We start from the raw sequence: 20749 nt of genomic DNA on the forward strand, positions 1-20749 counted from the left end.
TTCTTTGGCACCAGAAAAAAAAAAGATCTTTCTTGGGTATTGGATAGATGAGTATAGTCTGAATGGCAACAAGTACAGTGAACTCTAAAGCTGAATTACTGGTATGCAATTCTAAGTCAGTAATTGTCGAATGCACTAATGATCTCATTGTTTAAGGGGAAAACTTAACCAGAAAAAAAAGAATGAATACATGATTATACCTCTCCCGCTTCATATGTATGCATACACCTCCACCATTTTGTCTTTAATGAGTATCAGATCCAAAAGAAATCCATTGCACAGGAAAATAGAACTGTGTCCAAAAAAGGGAGCTTTTACACTGCGGTAGAGTGTGAGGCACTGAGTATGTAACTGATACTGTTGAGGGGGGAGATTCTTAAGGTGGAAGTTATAAAAACATCCATGTTATATGATGTCTTCAGCTTCAGCCACAATTAAACAGAAAGCATTTCTGCTATTCAGATGTGACCTCTTTATTGCTGGAACCTAGACAGATATAACATCTAAAGTGTTGAGAGGTGACCACATAGATTGCATGGAGCACAATACCATGAATAGTTACGGCCTCGCTAGTTTCAGTAGATTCACCAAAGACTATTGTACCGTGGGATCTTATCAAATGTGACAGTATATACTATTTTTTAAATATTAGTTAGGAGGGATGTAGTACTTTTTTCTGCTAGTACATCACTGTCCTGATGTGCTAATTGGAGGGCAAGCAGAATTGACAAGCTAATGTACTGACTAAAACCAATAGTAATTGATACACAGGGTGAGATTTTAATCTACATTGGTTCTAATATGATTTCTGTCTGAATTGTATAGGTTGTGATAAGTTGTGTAAATAGATGTAAATACAGAAAGTCTTTTGTGGTCAGAGGTGTATTATTATACATAACGATATACATAATGAGGCCTTTGTAAGTATCTGTTGAACAGTCTCAAGTAGATTGCAGCCAGTGAGCCAAAGATGTTATATCAGTGCAGCACTAACTTTCTTAATCTGATCAGCATCACTGAAAACATTCCCCTCTCCAGGTGCTTTGCAGGGGGGCAGTCTGTGTTAGATGCTTATCTTGGAATCTGATAATTTCTGAATGCCCAACCTACAGTGACAGAAAGGCAGTTCACCAACACCACACGTGAGCCTAGGTTTTATTAAAAAATCCATAGGAATGGAGTTTTGTGGTAATAGCCTGTTCCTGTTTCCTCACAGAAACATGCAACTGCTCAAAATATCAGTGCACTGAAATGTAGAAATATGACTCACCATGCAGAATAATGGCAACTGGCATATGATTTATCATGCCCCATCATATGACGAGCTAGAATATTATATTGTCAATATAGCATGTCAGAGCCTTTGGAAGTAATTTGCAGTATCTCTTTGTAGTTGTTTACAAGGTAGAGTTGGGGCCCAGGCACTTTTTATTAAAGGAAAATGGAGGTTTCATTGCTCAGTCATTACAATATTTTCATGATGATGCTCTGGCCTAATATGCTGTATTTAGGCAGTTAATAAGATAAAAAGCTTCGGAGTAGAATCCAGTAGCTACGTGTCAGAATTATACTAACTTCCAGTTATTAACACTATAATCCCAAGGTTTCCAGAAATACAAATGTAATGTGAATTGATGAGAGGTCAAATTACAAAAGAGTAATTTATAGCGAACTTAGTGTGTTTCATTACAAGGGAATCTGTCCTGCTCTGTAAGTGAATTTTGTTTTTTTTTTCCTAAAAGACCATTCAACAGTCAAGGTTCATACTAACACCTTTTTCATGTGCTTCAAATACTCGATATCTTATTTTCATCTTTATTGTTTCTTTTCTTTCTTGTGAACCCCCTAGGAGAAGGAACTGAGCAGAACGATTCAAGCAGCAGATTATCCAGAAGAGGGCAGCCTCAAACAGAGGAGGATGCGTAAGTGTATTAAGCGCGTTGTGGGTGTAGCGCTGTGATTTTTTTACTTATGCAAGATTAATATTTCATACAGAATTAAATTATATAGCGATTATTTTTTAATACTTATAATTCCACAGGACTGGATATTCAAAGGCACTGAATGGCAGGCTTACCGTTATAGGTACAGATTAATGCAGGGTTTGCAATACAACTGTCCAGCCAGTTCTATCTTTCACTGGTAGTGTTGGGAATATGAGACTGCCAATTACTGGAGTCATGCTCATAGTACTACGCAATGAGGTATCATAAACTACTGAAAGGAAGGTATGTTTTTCATTTCCAGCCTCTTCTGAAAGTGTACATTCTTTACCTTATTTTTTGAAGCATTAACTGCCAAAGATACAGGGCCAGTAATGCAGGACACTTATTGATTAAAAACTAGTCACGGATGGTCATGGTGAAACTTCATGGGTGCTTTGCAAAATCTTTTAAAATTCTTGTCTTTTCTGCCACAATCTTATTTTAAGCTATAAGCTTCCTGGCATTAATGGACTTAGGGCAGGCCACAGTTAGTAAAGCACTTAAATTAATGTTTCAGGTGAAGTATCTGATAAACTGCTTTCCTAAACTTGATAGATGTTGAGGAAGGAGAAGTGATAAAATGTGTTAGAAGTAAGACTGCTAGTGTCTCATGTAGTTAGTATGGCTTAATCTTTTCTGTTATGAAAAACATATTTAATTGTCTGCAACATTGCCAAATCTCAGCTGAAAAGTGAACTGAAATTTTCTGTGCCAACAGTGAGGTGTCAGGCTAAATGTGTTATGCATTTCAGCCAAAACAAACACATCCATCCCTAAGAGTGAGAGAAAGGAAATATTTGTTTCATCTATGATAGAATCTGGTGAAAAAGTGGAAAGCTGTGAACCTCTGTATGTTGGATTGTATCAGGGATGCCTTTCATCTTTATGGGAAGTTACCCAATTAGGAAATCCTGGAAGTTACGAGTTTTTTTAATATGGAAGTTGTATATGCTCTGTAAAACTACTTAAGAGTTTAAGCGTTCATCTAGCTAAAAATCTGAATGTTTCCATGAGCATGTTCATATTTCTTGCTACTAATCCTAGATAGTCCTCCATCCATTTCCATCCTTTTTACTCAAATGAAATTGCATTCACCAGAGAATTGTGATCTCTTACTAGCAAAATTAAAAAAAAAAAAATTCTTTATTCTCATTCTTCTTCAACACTGTCCACATTTTTGTTCTTGAAATCTTAATATACTGTTGTGTTGTCCTGCTTTTTTATTTGATGCTTCAACTTGTCCTGTGGTGGAATCTTGACATATATCTTTGACATCTATCCAAGAAAGTCTAATTCACAGCTCAGCATCAACATGGCTATATCACATCTCTTCTTCTCTCCTCTACAACATTATATATTTTTATACCATTCTGTGTAATGTGACTGTCCTGTATTTCATTCAGGCCCAGTTCCTGTGCATCCAATTCAGATTGTTATATAAATTCTCCTGTCTGTAGGTCAGGCACACTTTCTTTCCAAAATCTGAAGTGTGTTTCCTGTTACCCCAGTTTTGTCACTAAGAGCTCACCTCTCAGTGTAATGCAAACCTCCATTGCTCGCATAGTCCTTTGTTGGTCAGCTTCTTTGTACTTCCCTTGTGTTCCTGCTTCTGACAACAGGTCATACTGTAAGTCCTGTTGATATTGAAGGCAGAGCGCAGCTGCTGTGCTGCAGCTTGTGTTACTGGAAGAAGTATCACCATGCTAGTGTGCAGTATTTGTGCAGGCTAGTTAACCGACATTAAAGAGTTCGGGTTTTGTACTGTAGTGGGTTTCTTTCATCATATGCTTAAGTATATGTTGATGCTGTTATCCCTCTTCTGTATTCTGTTGTATGCATTAAATATTTGTATCACAGTTGTACCTGGTGTCCCAGATGAAAATTCCCTTGGGGCTAGATATTTTATGCATACATTTCTTTCTTACTAACAAATAATATTTGTGACATTTATTCAACTAAATATTATGTTTCTTATGTTTGAAGTTGTAGCTCTTCCTTTTGATTATTGCACTTGAGCTCTCAATGTGTTTGTTGGGTTCTTTTCTTGTAATGGATGCTTTCTCCCACCATTAGCTTAAATTTCTTTGTTGTAGGACAGTATCTTCTAAGTGATGGAGCTTGACAGATAGTAGAATTGTTTGGATGGCATGTTAGATAGTAAAAAATAAAATCTTACAGTTATACCAGTGGAAAGCTGTAAACTGATTAATTGGGATTTTTTGTGGTTCAGTAAATCCCTTGGTCAACAAATATAGACTTGTTTCTTAGTGGCAGTAACCCTGAATTGCAGAACAATTTGAGTAATCATAGTCTTCATTGACATGTAAATGTATGCATTCAATAATTCAGTATGTTTTTTAAAAATTGCAAGATTTGCAGAAGACTAGCAGTTAGCAACATGCCAGTAAAACACATTTATAAACTAACACCTACACGGTAATATTTATGTGAACTTCCATACGCTTTATTTTTACAGGTGGAAAATATATTGTACAATACACTGGCATTAGCATTTTTCCTGCATAGCCTTCTGTTCCCATGTTGAAATACAACAGTGATAAGTTTTTCTCATACTGTCGTTCTGTTTCTAAAGTTGAGGTTTCTTATAAGGGTGATTCTCCCTTTGGTGGGAGGAAGCAGTAAATAGATTATTTCTCTGTTGTCTCCATTTGATTTGCATGTTTAAATGGTTCAAAATGAAAATAGCCTAAACATTCATTGCAGGAATTTTTTCAATACGTATTCAGTGCAAATCCTTAATCATGCATTAAAGTCTGCCATTTAGGTCTAATCTGATTGTATATTATTTTAATTTTTATTGCAAAACCCATTAAACTCTGAAAGCTGACCAACTTTACACCAGTAGTAAAATATGTTTGTGGCTTAAAAGGGGAGATAAAGCTGAACAAATAATATCATGCAATGTTGTCCCTATTGGGCTCAGTTTTAACTTCTCATGTTCCCTATGGCTACAAGCAGTGTCATATGGTCTTAACAGTCCGTGGGTTTGGGAAGCTCGTCCTCTTGATTAAATTACTGTTCTTCAGGAACAAATGAATTAAATTCCTGTTTTTACCATTGTCTTCCTGCACAGTCATAAGAAAATCCTCTAATATTGCTGAACCTGAGTTCATATCCTTAAAATTAGGATATAAGTATTTTTGGCAGTTCGCGTATAAATCCTAACCAAAAGCAAGTTATATTCGGTGTTATATGACAGAACCGGGTTGCACAGCCCATCTGTTCACAGCTTATCTAGATCCATCTTGATTGCAATGTGAAGAAACTCTGGGAAACATTGTAAACACTGATTTTCAGCAAGTGGTGATGTGGCTAATTGAAATTGTTCTATTTTAACTTTTTATGCAGGTTCATGGAATTGCAATCCAAAGTGAAAAGTTCATTGGTTAAAATTCTGAAAATAAGAGCAAATCTGAGAAGCCTACAGGTCTGGTTTACGCTGATTTATTTTTTTTAATCTACTTTTATATAAGATTTGAAATAAAAATGAAAAACTTACCTGCAATGTTTGAGTTTTAAGAGATAAGGAAGCAAATAAAATACTTGAAACCAGGCAGGTTTGACTTGGAAATCCAGAAAATGCAAATAAACCCCAGAATTTAGTAGACTTTTTTTTTTTTTAACTGGAGCAGTTGCTTTTCCAAGTACACCATTTTTAATTTGTATCACTCCTGATTTTGTACATGAATAAAAGCATATGAAGTAGTTATCAACTGTTATTTATACCTTGAAGTATGAATTATTACGGCATAGATTTTTATGTCCTTGAAGATTAAATATCCTTTTGTGTTGAAGTGATTGTTCTATTTAATTTACCACTAATGTATCATCATTTAATAGTCTGTTTAATACATGCTAAAATGCAAATCACTTTTCTGTTTTATTCACATTTTGTTTCCTGAATAAATTTAGCACAAGGTTTGTTGCTGTATATCAATATCTGAGAAATAATTCAGTGTACTCAAATTATTTTACTTGCATATTTGATCTAACAATGCTTTATTTACAAAAAAGACTGATACTAATTTAAAATATTTTAATTTAAATATTTATTTAGAAAACCCTATTGAAAAATCCTTTCTATTTCTCCTGAGATTGATAGCATATGATTTTAGGTCTACCATGAAATGCTGAGGGGTCTGTTTAATAGAACCTTAAATGCTTGTAGATTTCCATTTTACTAACATATTACAGCAAACTTGCACATGTGCCAAGATTGCTTTTCTGGGGATCAAGTGTTAATCTGTTTAAACAGCTGAAGATTTACGAATGAAGCGTAAATAACAGGAGATTTTTAAGTAACACTTTAAAAGGCACCTGAATGCCATTTTCAGAAGTAGCGTATGTTCTTACACCCTTAAACTTTATAGTGCCTTTGACCTTCTGTGAGGTGGAGGCTCATGCATCGTTTAGACCTTATGAAAAAATTCCAAAAGTTCTTTCTTTCAGATGTTTTTAATAAGTTGTAGACGTCTAAGTAGAGAGTTTGGGAATGAGATTTAACAATGTCTCTAATTATGCTTTTTTTCCAGGCTTTAGAGGGCAGTAGAGAGCTTGAAAATATTATTGGTGTCTCAGACACGTCTTGCGTCTTGAGTGCTGAAGTGCAGAAGACCGAACTGCTAAGTATGGAGGATTTTCAATAATATTTATCTATCTCCTTTATAACAATTTAACAATTATCAATCCAAAGGTTTCCTAGTCATACCTCATTCTGTTATAACAGAATGTTATACCCCAGGACTCTGACGCATGAGTTCTTTTGGTCAGGACAAATGCACCTTGAATGTCCTTGTGCATCCAACCAGGGACAGAAAAGAAAGGCAGCCCCAACGGCCCACTCTTCTAACTCACAGTCACAGATGGGGAGGAAAAACTTGCAAGAGCAACACCTTTTCTTATGTAAATAGTTAGATACTTAGTGGGTAGTTAGCTAGTGATTAGGCTAAATGTTTGCACTTTGATTGCATTGCCTTTCTTCTCTTTTTGCAAGGAAGTTGTTTTGTTTGTTTGCCTGTTAGGAGGATTAGGCTGAATATAGGTTTCCAGGCTTTTAAAATTGCTATTCATGTGTCTTTAAATGATGGACATACCAGATGCTTATTGTGTTGGGATAAGGGCACTTTACAGATGGCACATCTGTAATACTTTTCCAAAGGAACCCAGAAAGCCAAAGATTTTCATTTATGTGTGTCTACTTTTAGGAAACTCTTTATCCTTACTCCAAGTCAGAGGTTCTTGGGACATGTGAATCCTCAGCAGCAAAATGTGCATTCATACTTCTCTTCCCAACTGCCTCTGTAACTAGGAGGGGAGTATGTGATGGGGAAATATCCAAATGCAAAAAACTTGCAGAAAAAAAACCCCCAACAAAAAAAATATTGGCTTTCAGGGAGAAGAAATAAAGATCTCCCTTACCAGGTCATTTCTTTAAGAGTTAAAAGAGGTGAAAGGTAGCTGTAGGCACCCAAAGGGCCCCAATCTTTATGCCTCAGAACAGTTCATTCACTCATTTTCACAAAATCTGTACCCACATGACACGTTTGTGGTACAGATGTGTGTCTAAGACTGCATTTGCCTACTACTACTTCTCCTCAAAGGTTTGCACATATAACATTGCTCTTGTAGACTTTCCATACCAACTTCTGCTAATCTGGTTTCCAGCTGACCAGGGAATATGAATAACATATCCATACACATAGTCCCTCTGTCCAGTCTCTGGACAAGCATGCAAAGATGATAAAACAGTTTCTTACGCTGCAGCAAATGTGATGTTTTGCCAGTATACATTATTCTACAACCTGTCTGGTTGCTCTCTTTTTGGCAGAGTGTAAAAACACTGGAACTAGCTGTAAGAAAACAAAACCTAGGGTGTCTGGGACTGCTACTTTATTTGCAGTTGGAAACAGGTGGACAATAAAGCCACAGGTGCTAGAGAATTTTTCTTACCAAAGACCGCTGAGACTCTTCTAATGCATTAGGTGCATGCACCCCGGCAGTGGAATTTATGCACCATGCAATTCCAGCAACTACTGTTGTTTAAATTACCGTTTCTTTCCTGACTTGTATTCCAGTGCTCATTCAGCTTTCATTTTGCATGTGTATACACTGTACTAGTTCCCACTGTAATGCATATAACCAGATGCTTTCTTATACAGAATGAAGGTTCCTGAAAATAGTCTGTGTTTACATTACTACCCTACACTGTGGATAGGGCAGTAAGACTGCCCAAATGAGATGTCAGGGCTATGGTTGACGCTTTATGTTACGTCCACTCTTTCTGTTATCTTCTTGTTGTCTTCAAAATGGGAATCATCTTTTGCCCACATCTCTGAATTAGGAACAAAGCACCATGTCGGCACTAGAAGACAAAAATGGGAGCAAAATGTGGTATGAGGTTTATAAGCACAACTTCTCAAAATTATGTTAATTTTGAAAATTTTTTGTTAATTTTTCGAGCACAATTACATAGGTAAATGGGGTTTTGTCATCACTTGAAGAAAAATCCAAATGCTTTGAAAGTGAAAAAGGCAACATAGGTTTTATTTTCTTTGAAATCTCTGAGGCAATATTTATTGATTTCAGACTTATTTTTTCACTAGTGAGTCAAGCAGAAGAACTGCAGCTGTTGAAAAGAAAACTTCCTGCCCAAGGTAAGAAACTTTTTATCACTGCTGTGTAACAGCTGTTTTGATGATTCGTTTTAGTTGATTCCTTCTTAGTTCTTTTCACTTGAAATGAGTAACCGTTGGTATGTGAAAATGATGATAATCAAATTGATTTCTTCTGAAAACTTTTCACTACTTAGCAGAAAAGATGAAATTTACATTTATTTTCATTGTATTGGGTATTTCTCTGTGAAACTGTGCAAGGAGAAGAAATCATTAATGATCTTGCTCTTCGAGACGTGGTCTAGAAATAAGTGCAGTCAGGTCCTAGAGATTTTACATACGTTTTTTGTATACCAGTTATCCTTGTTCTTTCTCATTCTCTTCCCTCCCCCCTGCATTTTCAGTGTATAAGCCAAGTAGCATACAGTCTTTGCAGCAAAACCTTTTTCACCTTAGCACACTCCAGGGGACTCTGAAATCCTAACTATTAGGTTTCTTCATAACTAGTGCTGTGAAAATATTTGAAGTTGGTGGCATTTAATGTAGTGTGGCCCACATAGCCACTTTAGTGCCTTGTCTAGCTGGGAAGGTGGCAGGAGGATACACAAAAGATTTATTTTTTTTCTCTCACACCCAGTAAAATCAACAAACATTCACCACTGATATTCTGATGTTTCTATTATCTTCACACATTCTGTCTTAAAATAGAGCAAAACCAGACTCAAAATTGGTGATGGCATCTCTATTGCTCTGTCGGCCAGCTGTCCCAACCAGCAAAACTGCTTCATATCACAAGTAGCCCCTTTGATTTCGGTTGTATCTGCTCTTCCGCAGGCCTAAATTCTTTCTGCTGTGGGGAATTCTCTTAAAGGAAAGAAAATTGATCAAACTTCAGTTTCCTCAGCTCCAGCAGATTATCACAAAATGAAAAGGAGTGACATCACTTTTTAAGAAATTTGGCTCATTTGTGCAATCTGCTGTTTCTGATTTACAGCTCCCTATGTCCTTCTGTTCAAATGATCACAGCCCCTATCTGGCACTGATAACAGTGAATGCCACGGGCCATTGCAGATTTAAACAGTCATTGCTTCCCTTGTGTACTGCTTTTTAATGGTCACAAGGATATACATTTATAGTTCCATCTTTGCTCTAGAAACTAGCCCATAATGCTAAGCACATATCCAGTCTTGCTAGATGAGAATTGAGATATTTTGTGAAAGTAGGATGGAAAATAGAATTATGAGTTTAAGTTCACCAATTTTGATGATGTTTCAACATCAGTTTTGCTTTAATAAAGAAGAAATTGAATGTTGCAGTCTTGAAAACACAGTAGGAGGAGAGGCAAAGAAGTATGTGATAAAAGAAAACCATTTGGAGATGTTTTACTTTGCCTTTTAGTTTTGGATGTGGTTTTTCATAATTATTTTTAATTAGTTATGCTCAGGACTTAAAACTTATGACTGTTCTGTGGCTTGATACAGACGGAATGTCACGTTATCATCACATGGTGAGGCATGAAATTTATTTACTTTACATAAACAACCTCTACTTAAAACAACTTAATACAAAACATTCCTTGCTCAATGGGCAGCATTATGTAGAACTTAGTATATCATTTTGTGTGACCAGCATAAAAAATGGCATCATTGTTTGTCCGTGACTAGCATTTACAGTAAACAAAATGTTTTTGAATAGAATGTAAGCAAACAGTAATGCAACTGCCAAGAGATGAAATCTAGTCGGTATGTTGCAATCCAAAACATGCTTTGTGTGTGTCGAGAATAAATGTGTAGGTTGCGATATGCATATTTTAAAGGAATATTTAATAGGTTCAGAGTTCGTGAAGATAACATTCTAAACAGGAAAGCTACTTAAGCTGGCTATTACAAATTATACTAATACTTTGCTTCCCAAAAAGAAAAACACTGACATAAATCATGTCCATGACTCCGTCTGCTGTCCAAGTAAGAAACGAGAGTGTGTTATAGAAGATCAAATACTTGCAGTGTTAAGGAAAACTATTTTCAGACTATATTTTGTAATGAAATAAAAAAATACTTTCTTTTCTGTGTTGTTGTTCATCCTGCCAAGCCCATGGACAAATATGATCACCCCTATTAAGTTTAGTTCTAAACATTCCTAACTTTCATATTGTTTTTAATACAAGTGACTGAAGTTTGCACTCTTTGCAACAGTAGTGGTAGCTTTCCACAAGACTAGATCAGGGTTAATTTCATTTAGCGCCACTTGAAATTACTAATGAAAGCGAAGCTGGAGAGATTAGGGACCAAGTAATACTGAGTTCCCACTCACCAATTCACTTTTTTGAAGACGGTGTATATATGGTGAAACATAAAATCCCATTTCAGAAACACTGCAAAATATAGATGCCTCCTTAATAAGCAGAGTTCCTTCTCAAAACAGATAAAATGCGAAGAATACAATATTCTGCAGTTTATCCCAACTCATGTCAGTTTGAGTTTGGACTTTATATTGGGTGGTTGTGTACAGGCAACTAAATAGCTTGGGTCTGGACTGCTGCTGTTGAGTGAAGGGAAATCAAGTTTACAATATATTTCTACATCATTCTCAAAGTAGAATAAATTTGTTGACCTTTAGGCATATTTGGGTGTCTGTGTCCCACCTACCCTTCCTCCTCCTTTGGGATCTTCTGGGGAAAAGGGGAATACATTAGACTTCAGGTGTATATTTTCAGGAACATATCTGTGGATTTTTCTGACTGTAAAAAAACCTAACCTAAAAAAACATTTATTTTTTTTCTCAGCCCAGCTTTGTATTCACTTGCAGGGAAGAAATGTCATTATACCTTTTCTAGGCAAAGCAAGTCTCATGAACTGGCTAAGCAGAATTTTATTAAGTGAACTGAATGAATTCACAAGTAAATTTATTCAGAAACTGAGTTTCTTTCCAGAGTTTCCATTCCTTGAGAGCAAATGGAACAAATATCATGATTGTCTTTGCTTACAACAAATACTCACTGATCAGGGAAGTGATGCGGTAGATGCAGGGGTTGGACCCAGGCTGTGGTTTGAGCAAGCCCTACTTCTAGGCATTTGTGATAGAGGCTTTTCTGAGGTTCAGTTCTTCCATGTTTTTAATCTGTTTGAAAAAAGCTGCTAATGCTGACACAAACAGCAGTTCCTTAGTTCTACCAAGGTCCTTTCAGTTAAATCCTAGGCTTCTTTCCAGCAAAAGTTTTACAAGATCTCTCCAGCAGCCTTTTTGTGGTGTACATCATCTCTGAAAGCAACAAAGATGATGCCAAAGGACTTCTTCTCAAATAGATTATTATTAGATGGAGGCTTAGAGCTTGTGTTTGCAAACAATATGCTTACTTCAGTTCTTAACACTAACAGCCAGGTTTGGTGTTTTGCCACACACCAGAAATGTCTGCTCTGAGTTAATGTCCCTACATATCGTTTGGAAGAGAGGTGATGGTCATCGGTATTCTTTCACTTAAGTCCTGTGTCCAACCAGGATATGAGTTGCCCTCTTGACCTATTCAGAAAGGCTGTGAAATCAAGACAGAAGTTGAATCGAGAATTAATATTTTCTGAAGGGCTGAAAATACGCTCTAAAGCCTGTATGCCCAAGGCTGCTTAGGCCAGAGCTGATGCTTACACAGACTAGATCTGTAATGCAGCTGCAGTATGGAGTACATACCTGCCTCTACCACAGGACAGAGAACCCTTGGGCCAAGAATCTTCTCGTGGCCAGAGGTGGCACAAAGGGGCTGCAGCCTGGCAGCACTTTGCAGGATTTCCTCTAGAAGAGCAGTCGCCGTGACTGGCACGACTTAGGCCCTTAAGGTGCAGGTGAATGGTAGAGATTAAAGAGAGAGATCGGGCAGAGGCACTGCCCACATTCCCAACTAGTAGATGATTCCTTGGAGCTGAAACCAGCCGATGGAAATGAGTGTGCCCTGTGAGTGTTACGTTCTATGTCATTTGTGAGACAATTTCAAGAAGGCAAGTGACTTGTTTATGTGACGCTGGAGGGAATCTGGCCTTGTCCATCTGCTCTTCCGTGTGGAAGATCTGTCTGTATTTCTGCTCGTAAGGCTTTTCTACTGTTAGACATGAGGAAAAGTGAATCTCAGTTGTTTTTAAGTTATGCCTCAGTGTGAACACTTGTAAATGGGACTGCATTAAGCAAAACTGCATCAAGACTACTTCAGAGCTGAATGTGCGAGTGTGTGTGTGCACACACAGACTTACTGCAACTCACCGGTTTTGTTTACTCATAAGTTATTTTGAACGTCCCCATGCAGAGACCTAGAGAAATTGTTCTGCCCTCCTGCATTTACAATCAAAACTCATTGTGAGATTGCCCCAAAGTGCACCTAGAGGAGGAGTGTGTTGTGTGGATTAAAAGCTGCTGTTGCTCAGGCTAAATTTGACTGTACGTCTTCTCTCATTCTGTGCAAGCAGGTCTATTTTTAGTCTGTAACCATGCAAAGTCGTTTACAGTCTAGAAGAGGTAACAAAAACTGCTTAGCCTGGTACCCAAAAACTGCAATGCTAGTGATTTTCCTAGGACAAGTGAGTAATCTTGTCTACTGGAAGAATGCTACTGAAAGGCAAAGGAACTGGGGGACAGGTTTCTGTTTGACCCCCAAACGCTGCGCTCTTTCCCAGCAGGTTCTGGGTCTGTTGGATTGCACCTGCACCTTAAGAGTGCATATTTCAAAATACAACCTGAGATTTGAGAAGTGTCTGGGTCTGAGGTCACCGGCATGATAAGCTTTTTGGATGGAAGGAAGGGGGCAAATTACAAACCTCTCCAATGATTTAACATTCTCTGCTATGTAGATGAAATATTAAGCTATTAACTTTTGTGGCAGATACAGAAATGCACATGAGACATATGACTATAGGCCTCAGACATTTATACATATAGAACTGTCAACCTGCATTTTATATTTAGGTGTCAGCCACATTTATTCATGAATGTCACACTTGTGTTTACACTCTATTTTCCTATGTACCTTTTTACAGATGCAATAGCTATTAATTTTTAATTCCAGTGGATCTAGACTTTGGAGTATTAAGCTTAATGAAAAATTAAAAAGAATTGCAGTTCTTTCAACAGCTACATGTAGCAACTCCTACATGAGAATAAATGCTGCTTTCTCCCATGAATATAATTATTTTAAATAAAAAAGAAAAGAAACATTAGTTTGGACTCACTTAGTAGCAATTATATGTTTAAGAGGTGTAAATAACTTGCTATCCAGACATTACAAATATCCAGGTGCTCTGTATGTGCTGATGACAACAAAATTGAAAAGAAAGACTGTAATAATTCTGACTGGTTTTCTCTGCAGAAGATATTGATTATTTGTGTGTGGTGAGAGATTTGGAAAATTCAATTAAAGGAGTTGTGCAAAGGTTTCATAAATTTTCCTTGTACAGCGTGTACACAGACATTGTTGCGTATTAAATCAATGCAGCACTTCACAATATATTTTCTTTGAAACATAAAAATAAATAACATTTAAACAGTTCTGCTTACTACAGAAACAAATTTTATTTTCTGTGAAGCATTTAGTCATGTGCTATCACTGACTCATACACATTTGCCAGCTGTAACAAATTTTATAGACGTTTTCTCCAGAGACATAGCTCATATACTATGAATTTTTAAATGAGCAAATGGTGAAGAAGGGATGTCAGCAATATAAAAATTGATCAGTTAAAAGATAAAAGCATAAGTAAAGAGATTTGTATGGTAGTCTTAATAGGTTTTATTAAATAAAAATACTATAAAAAGACAGTAATGAATAGACTGAAGGTTTTAACTGTGGTTGAGGTGGAGAAAAATTATTCTGGCACATTTAGTAGAAGATTGGTTTTATATCACCTGACAGGTGAACATTTTTTTTCTCTCTGCTTTTTAGATCTGTAAATGTTTTAGAGTAGTCAAACTTGGGAAAGAATGGCAGTGAAAGTAGGAGGGGAAAAGAAACTTGGGAAGATTCTGCCCTTTTAATGCTTTTGTGGGCTGGGGACAGGAGACACCATGGCAAAGGGCAGCAAAGCTTCTACCAACCCACCCGCGCAGGGGTGAGGTTTCTGGTGACTCTCCAGCTGCTGCCTTACCCTACGCAACCCTAAAAAACATTGAGCTGATGAGAAGAGAGCAAGGGCAGCCTGGTCCTGCACCAGCTAGTGCTTGTGCCGCAGTTGGCTGCAGCCCAGACGTCTTTCTGGTCACCTCCACAGATCCCTTCCTTTCCTAGCTGCTCTGGTCACAACAGATTTTCATACAGAGGTTTTGCTAATGTTCTCTTTGCTTTTATGTAGTTTAACTTACTTAGGGGTTCTGCATATAAAAATATTGAGAGAAAGAAGGGTTGTTAGTGCTTTGTTGGGTTTTTTAAGAGCAACGCATGAACTTCATTAGCTCACAAACCAAAAAAAAAAACGATAAAAAAAACAAACCAAAAAGCTTAAAGTGCTACAACAAGCATTGTAAGGTTGTGGAGCATATGAGTAGCAAATCATATTGATTATTTGAATATCTAAATCTTAATGCCATCTGTATAAATATCACTATAAATAGGGCTGTTTTGTCAAAATATGCAGTCATGGTATATATTTGGAAAGAAAGCTGAGTTAATGATGTTTTATATTAATCTGGGCAGCTTACATTTTTAAGACAGCTTCTCAAGAGTGAAATACAGATCTTGGCATGGTCGCTTTGGCATGTATGGGTTCTTTAAGTACTGCATGGTCAGAATGCCACAATCAGTGATTAAAGAGTTCATAAAGACTGAATTAGAAAGTTTCATTTTGTACAAAGAAACTAACTTGGAGTTAAATCTCTGTCTCTTTCTGTTACTTGTCATACAAGACTGGACAGTTTCCTATTTTAAGCAATAGTTAGTGGTATTTTTTTGACGATAATTTGTGTAAACAAATGGTGTTAATTAGGTATAAGGCTGAAAAAGTTGTACCTGAGGCAAAGTTGAATTGGATGCCTTTTTTATGGAGTAACCTTACGAGACCTAGCTTAAGGCAGAATTTCTGGTGTGGTCTGGGTCAGCTCCAGGTAACATCCCTGGCACCTCACGTCAGATCCACAGGCAGGTTTTCTGCGTCACATCATGTAGAGGAAGCGTGTGACACCTAAGGAATGACAGCATGCCAAATGAGGAGAGCCAAGGAGAATCTTCCCCACCACCACCCGTGTCTCTGGTGGCTTTGATGCTTCTCTCCATCTAGGTCTATATGCAGCCCCTTTCCTCACAGTAAGAGTCTTTTTAGCTATAAGCCGCTGTACATATCTGTTTGTTGTTCTCAGTATGTTTAATACAAAACGAATAATTCTGAATTCTCTCTTCACCCCTTTGTGGTGGTGGAATCAAAATGCAGTAAGAACCATCAGCAGACACTGAGGGTACTGAGACCAGAGCTGATCATCTGCTGCAGGAAGCCATTTGGCAATCCTGGCACTCAGATGCACCTGCTTCCAGACCCTTTCCCTGTATGTTCTCATTCCCTGAGTTCCTTTCTACCCCTGCACACTTTTCCTCTACTTCTTCCAGCCATCTGCTCAGCCCTTCACCCTCGCCCTGCCCTGGCTCAGGTGTGGTTGCTTCTCTTTTTGCCATTCCCTCAGAGGACTCAGGGGATGGTTGTTCCTCTCATGCAATCCTTGATTGGATTCTGCTGGATCTGCTGATATGGTCTTTATGGATTTTTATTTATTCTTTTATTATTAATAGCAAAAAATGAAGGACCAGCTTCTAATACTCATAACATATGCTGTTCTGCTTTGTCATCATTGGTAATGATGTAGTGTATGTGCACACACTCACCAGTAATTAAGACAGTCTCCTAAATTACTGTTAAGACACAGTAACTCTATGAAGGGGTTCTGTTAACCACTGCAGTAACTTGTTTAACTTGTATTTGTGCAGGGATTTTCAAAAATTCTGTAATAATACCATTGTTCTGTTTATCAAAGCTAATCTTCCTTCTCCACAGCGTACATTGAGCCTGCCAGTAGCTCCGCATTCCTGAAGTCGCTCTTTGACTGAGGTAAGCAGCCCCTGGGTCTGCTCTGGGCCTTCCCCAGCTGCCACGTCCAGGTAGTATAATCGTAGGGACTGAGGTACTTCATTTTAAAACGTTTGCAGAGTGATCTAGTGTGGATGCCTGCAGTCAAGACTGTAATGGCTTGATGAGAAAACAGTTGTTACTCTGCGTGTGGTATTTCTGGTTAGTGGTTTGTTAAGCAAAATGACATGTTCAATCTGTAGAAACTGTCCCACTCTAAAACACCCGATAGCATTTCTCCTCGTCAACGCTGTCAGTTTCTAACTTAACTGGATGGTTTTTCAAGAACGGTAATTCAGCTGTAATACATGTAGCGAAAGCAAGAAAATCTGTGTACTTCAGGTTACACCTTCTTAAACGCTATGACCGATGCCCTGGGATTCACAAGGAGGCTGCCTACTGCAGCCCTGGTGTGCTGTCGGTGGCAGGGGTACTTCACTGCCTGCGCTCAGGCTTTGCTTCCCTGCGAAGGGGCTGTGTGCGCCCTCCTTCACTGTGGTGTCCACGCACAGGTAGACTCCTCAGCTCACTCCCAGCAGCCAGAACCACTCAGCTAGCCGAGGGCCTCCAAGCAGCGCTCTTTTCCAAGAGGGGACAGTGGGCTGCAGGGCAGATGGTCCAGCTGAAGCAGCAGCAGCAGCCGCCCGCTTCCAACCACCCCCTTCCCCAGCAGCAGCTCGCCCCCCTGTTCCATCTCCGCACGGGCACCTCAGACAGGCTGGGCCTGCTGCTGATCAATCCACCGCATCAACTTTCTTAGCACTCCCAGAGCAGAAAGCATAAACTGATACACTAACAGACACCTCAAGATGTGTTTTATGTTTTGTTAAATCCTTCCTCCTTTGGCTATTGGTCTTTGTTGCAGTGTTGTAAGGAAAAGCCCAGTTAGCGATGGACCTTGTCTATCATTGTGTATTACCTGTGCATGAGAAAACTAGTTGCTCATATGTTTCACAAAGTCTCTAAAGATGACAATATCTGCAGATTATATCAATTCCCTGTATAATGTGAGAATGTCTCTCCTTTGGAAAATTAAAGTATTCTAATTCTTGTAATTGAGGAATACGGAAAAGTAGATCTACCGGTTTTACAAGGTGTATAACTGAGTTAGTGCAGGGGTGAGCTCAGACACATGCATTTCGCTTCTCAGTGAAGGTTCAATTTTATTTTCTAATCTCAAGTAGCAAAAAAAAGCTTTAAACCCCTGCTTGTCCAGAAGCTAATGTTACCCTGATACTTACTAGCTGCTTATGCCAGAGACTCTTTCTACTCCTTACTCCTTCCAAACCAGCTATGACACCAAAGGCAGAGTAATTGAGGGATGGAAACCAGTGCAGGAGAGCAGAGCTAGCATCCTGTTTAGCAGCTCTTTTTCTCCACTGAGCATAATTTGAGTCCTACAGAATGCAGAGAGTGCCCATTCTATGGTACAATAACCAGTACACTGGCTTATTAACTTGAAGTAAACTCATGCTGACAACTACAAGGCTTCAATGTGAAGTTAGCTCAGAGCGCAGTTGTATCTCTACTGTTAGTTTATGTCCATGGATAGTATTGTCTAGTCAGTGAATAGTGGGTTTGCACCTTATGTCCAAACAAAGATACATTTACTTTTTCTGGTTCTCTCTGTCCCTTCCCAAGTGTGACCAACACTGTAAAGCCCTTTGCTTTCTTATTGTTTAAAAAAAAAACAGTTGTGATTGATAACTAAATGATCTTTTAGCAATTATAGCTCAACTTTTTCTACAGATAAAACCTACAGCATTTCCTTCAAAGATCTTAAAATGTTACTGCAGTTCAAGGGAGACTGCCTGTTGCTCTGCATTGCCTTAGGATGTACATGTGTCTGTATTTTTTTTTTTATGCATTGAGTCTAGTAGTGGATGTAGGACAGACAGATAATTCTGAACAGATCACATGAATGATGATGCTGTTGTCTAATTGCTATTTATTTTAGTCATTCCTTATCTCCACACAGGCATTATGTGAAAAATGCATTCCACAGCAACCCAAAGTTCTACATCTGCTTGACTGTACTTAAAAGGAGAGAAGAAATGACTGTAAACCTATCTCCCCAGCAAATACCAGTTTGGGACTGCTCATTGCTCTAGGCAGGTGCACATCTAGATAAAATTTCTGGCATCTATTTAAACTTAACAATGTGCACAACCAGATAATCTCAATGTAAATAATACATCATGGTTGTTTTATGCAAGCGTGTGTACAAAATGCTGATTGAGGTTTGCTGCTGCATGGAAAATAAACTGTATTTTCTGTATGTTCTTACTGCAAATAGATAATTATGCTGCCTTGTTTTTTTAAAAACAAAAACCAAACCAAACCCCACCACTCCAACCCTCCCTCCAAGAACTGGGTGAGAAGAAACGATGTTAAAGAACTTTGGCTGCCAGGCCTCCAGTGGGAAATGGTTGCTTCCTGCCAGGGTGGGGCCGGGGGGGGCGGGGGGGTGAGCAGGCTCATGATTTAATCTAATCATCATTGCCCCAAAAGCTAGCAAAACATGGTTTAAATTAATGCATCTAGTTTTGCAGCAGCCTGCCTAAAAATTTACAACTTTTTCTAATGATGATTGGGGTCAAAAGATAGAGGAAGTTCTATTGTGCAAGGAATTATTCTGAGTGCTGAACATGTTTAAGTGGTTTACAAACAGCAATTTCCCTGTCTGTGGCTGCCACAGTTAGGGACATATTTGTCATCTACAAAGATGTTTCCTCTGAAGTCACCCAAGACACGCTATCTAAAGGTATCGGCTTCAAGCCCACCATGTTAAAAGTAGATGGCTCTAATAACATTTGCTTTTTAGGTCAACATTTCAGTTTCATTTTGCTATTTAATGATGTAGGGGGAGAATTGTTATAAAACAGTTTCTTCTCTTCTTCATTATCCTCAAAACCACCTCTCCAACCTCATGAATACCCTGCATCTCAAATCACTGCACAAGGTGCAGCCTCTCTCACATTGAAAGAGCGTAGTAGAATGATTTATAATTTTTTTTCAGAAAGTTCAACATAAATGCACACAATTGAATGTCCTTTCTACCACTGCAAAGTACTGCTACTCAAACAGATGAACTGATTTTTACAACTAAAATGCCGAGAACCAAAATGATAAATGTGTTCCAGTTTGTGGTTAAACATGTACGCACTCGAGCTTCGGGAGTTTTTAATTAATAAAAATGTTTTTACACTGTTCAGTCTGACTGGGAAAAAATGTTAGTAATTGGGTGAAGGGAATTGTGCCAGTGGCTCTGTTTACCTTCTACACCATTCTCGTTTAAGCTTTCTGTGCTGTTGGTTTTTGTTGTATGTACAAGATTCACCAGCTGATTGCTTTGTATGATAATGGCAGGTTAGCCTGAAGCAGCAATAGTTTATATAACCTGATTGTAACCACTGTAGCTGGAAATTAAATAATTATTGATCTGAAAAGAGTCTGTAAATGAACTGTATGCCAGTCTCAACCAAGCTGTTCTGTGTAGTCTCAGAAGAACAAAATAAAACTTTTACAGAAAATAACAGTGAAGGTGATGATTGACAACAAGTTACAGCAGTAACTTACACCATGGCAATTATTAAATACCATGAAATTTGCTACTGAATCATTTTTTAGGGAAATACAAAGTGATATACTAAGATTCTGCTGCAAATATTCCCCATACATGCCTTAGCTATTTAAGCAGTTACTGTTTCTTTGACCTCTTGCTGTACTAGGCTTCTGCCTTTCAGAAACAGCTGGGTCTGTTAAGAACCATTTCCAGTTCCACACAAGGTGGATCATATGACTCTCACTTTATCACCCCTGGAGGCCATCTCAAGGACAAAGAAAAGAGATACACTCAAAACTAATGTTTTTATATGGGGGGAAGGATCGCACCGGGATCCCATGATGAACACAAGAGACCAGGCTAACTAGAACCTGAAGTCATTCTGCTTCCTTCCATCTTAATTTGGCATTTCACACATTATTTCATTGGAAGTAGACGTTCTTCAAGCTGCCTGAACGTTTGGCAGTCTTTCACCCAGCTGTG

General features: G+C 38.2%; 1 protein-coding gene across 1 annotated transcript in view; it reads left to right on the forward strand.

Moving 5' to 3' along the window:
* The window catches only part of ITGB3BP (integrin beta 3 binding protein (beta3-endonexin)), a 35289-nt gene extending 15121 nt beyond the window's left edge, over positions 1-20168 (forward strand). Inside the window, exons 4-9 of the mRNA XM_010582293.1 lie at positions 1850-1922; positions 5355-5433; positions 6539-6632; positions 8609-8659; positions 16630-16683; positions 18680-20168. Of these exons, the coding sequence (XP_010580595.1) occupies positions 1850-1922; positions 5355-5433; positions 6539-6632; positions 8609-8659; positions 16630-16682 (350 nt within the window). The 3' untranslated portion in view covers position 16683; positions 18680-20168. The remainder of the gene's footprint in view (positions 1-1849; positions 1923-5354; positions 5434-6538; positions 6633-8608; positions 8660-16629; positions 16684-18679) is intronic.
* The last annotated feature ends 581 nt before the right edge of the window (positions 20169-20749 follow it).

This window comes from Haliaeetus leucocephalus, unplaced genomic scaffold, assembly GCF_000737465.1.
Source record: "Haliaeetus leucocephalus isolate CR32 unplaced genomic scaffold, Haliaeetus_leucocephalus-4.0 Scaffold848, whole genome shotgun sequence".
In the NCBI taxonomy this organism is placed as follows: domain Eukaryota; kingdom Metazoa; phylum Chordata; class Aves; order Accipitriformes; family Accipitridae; genus Haliaeetus; species Haliaeetus leucocephalus.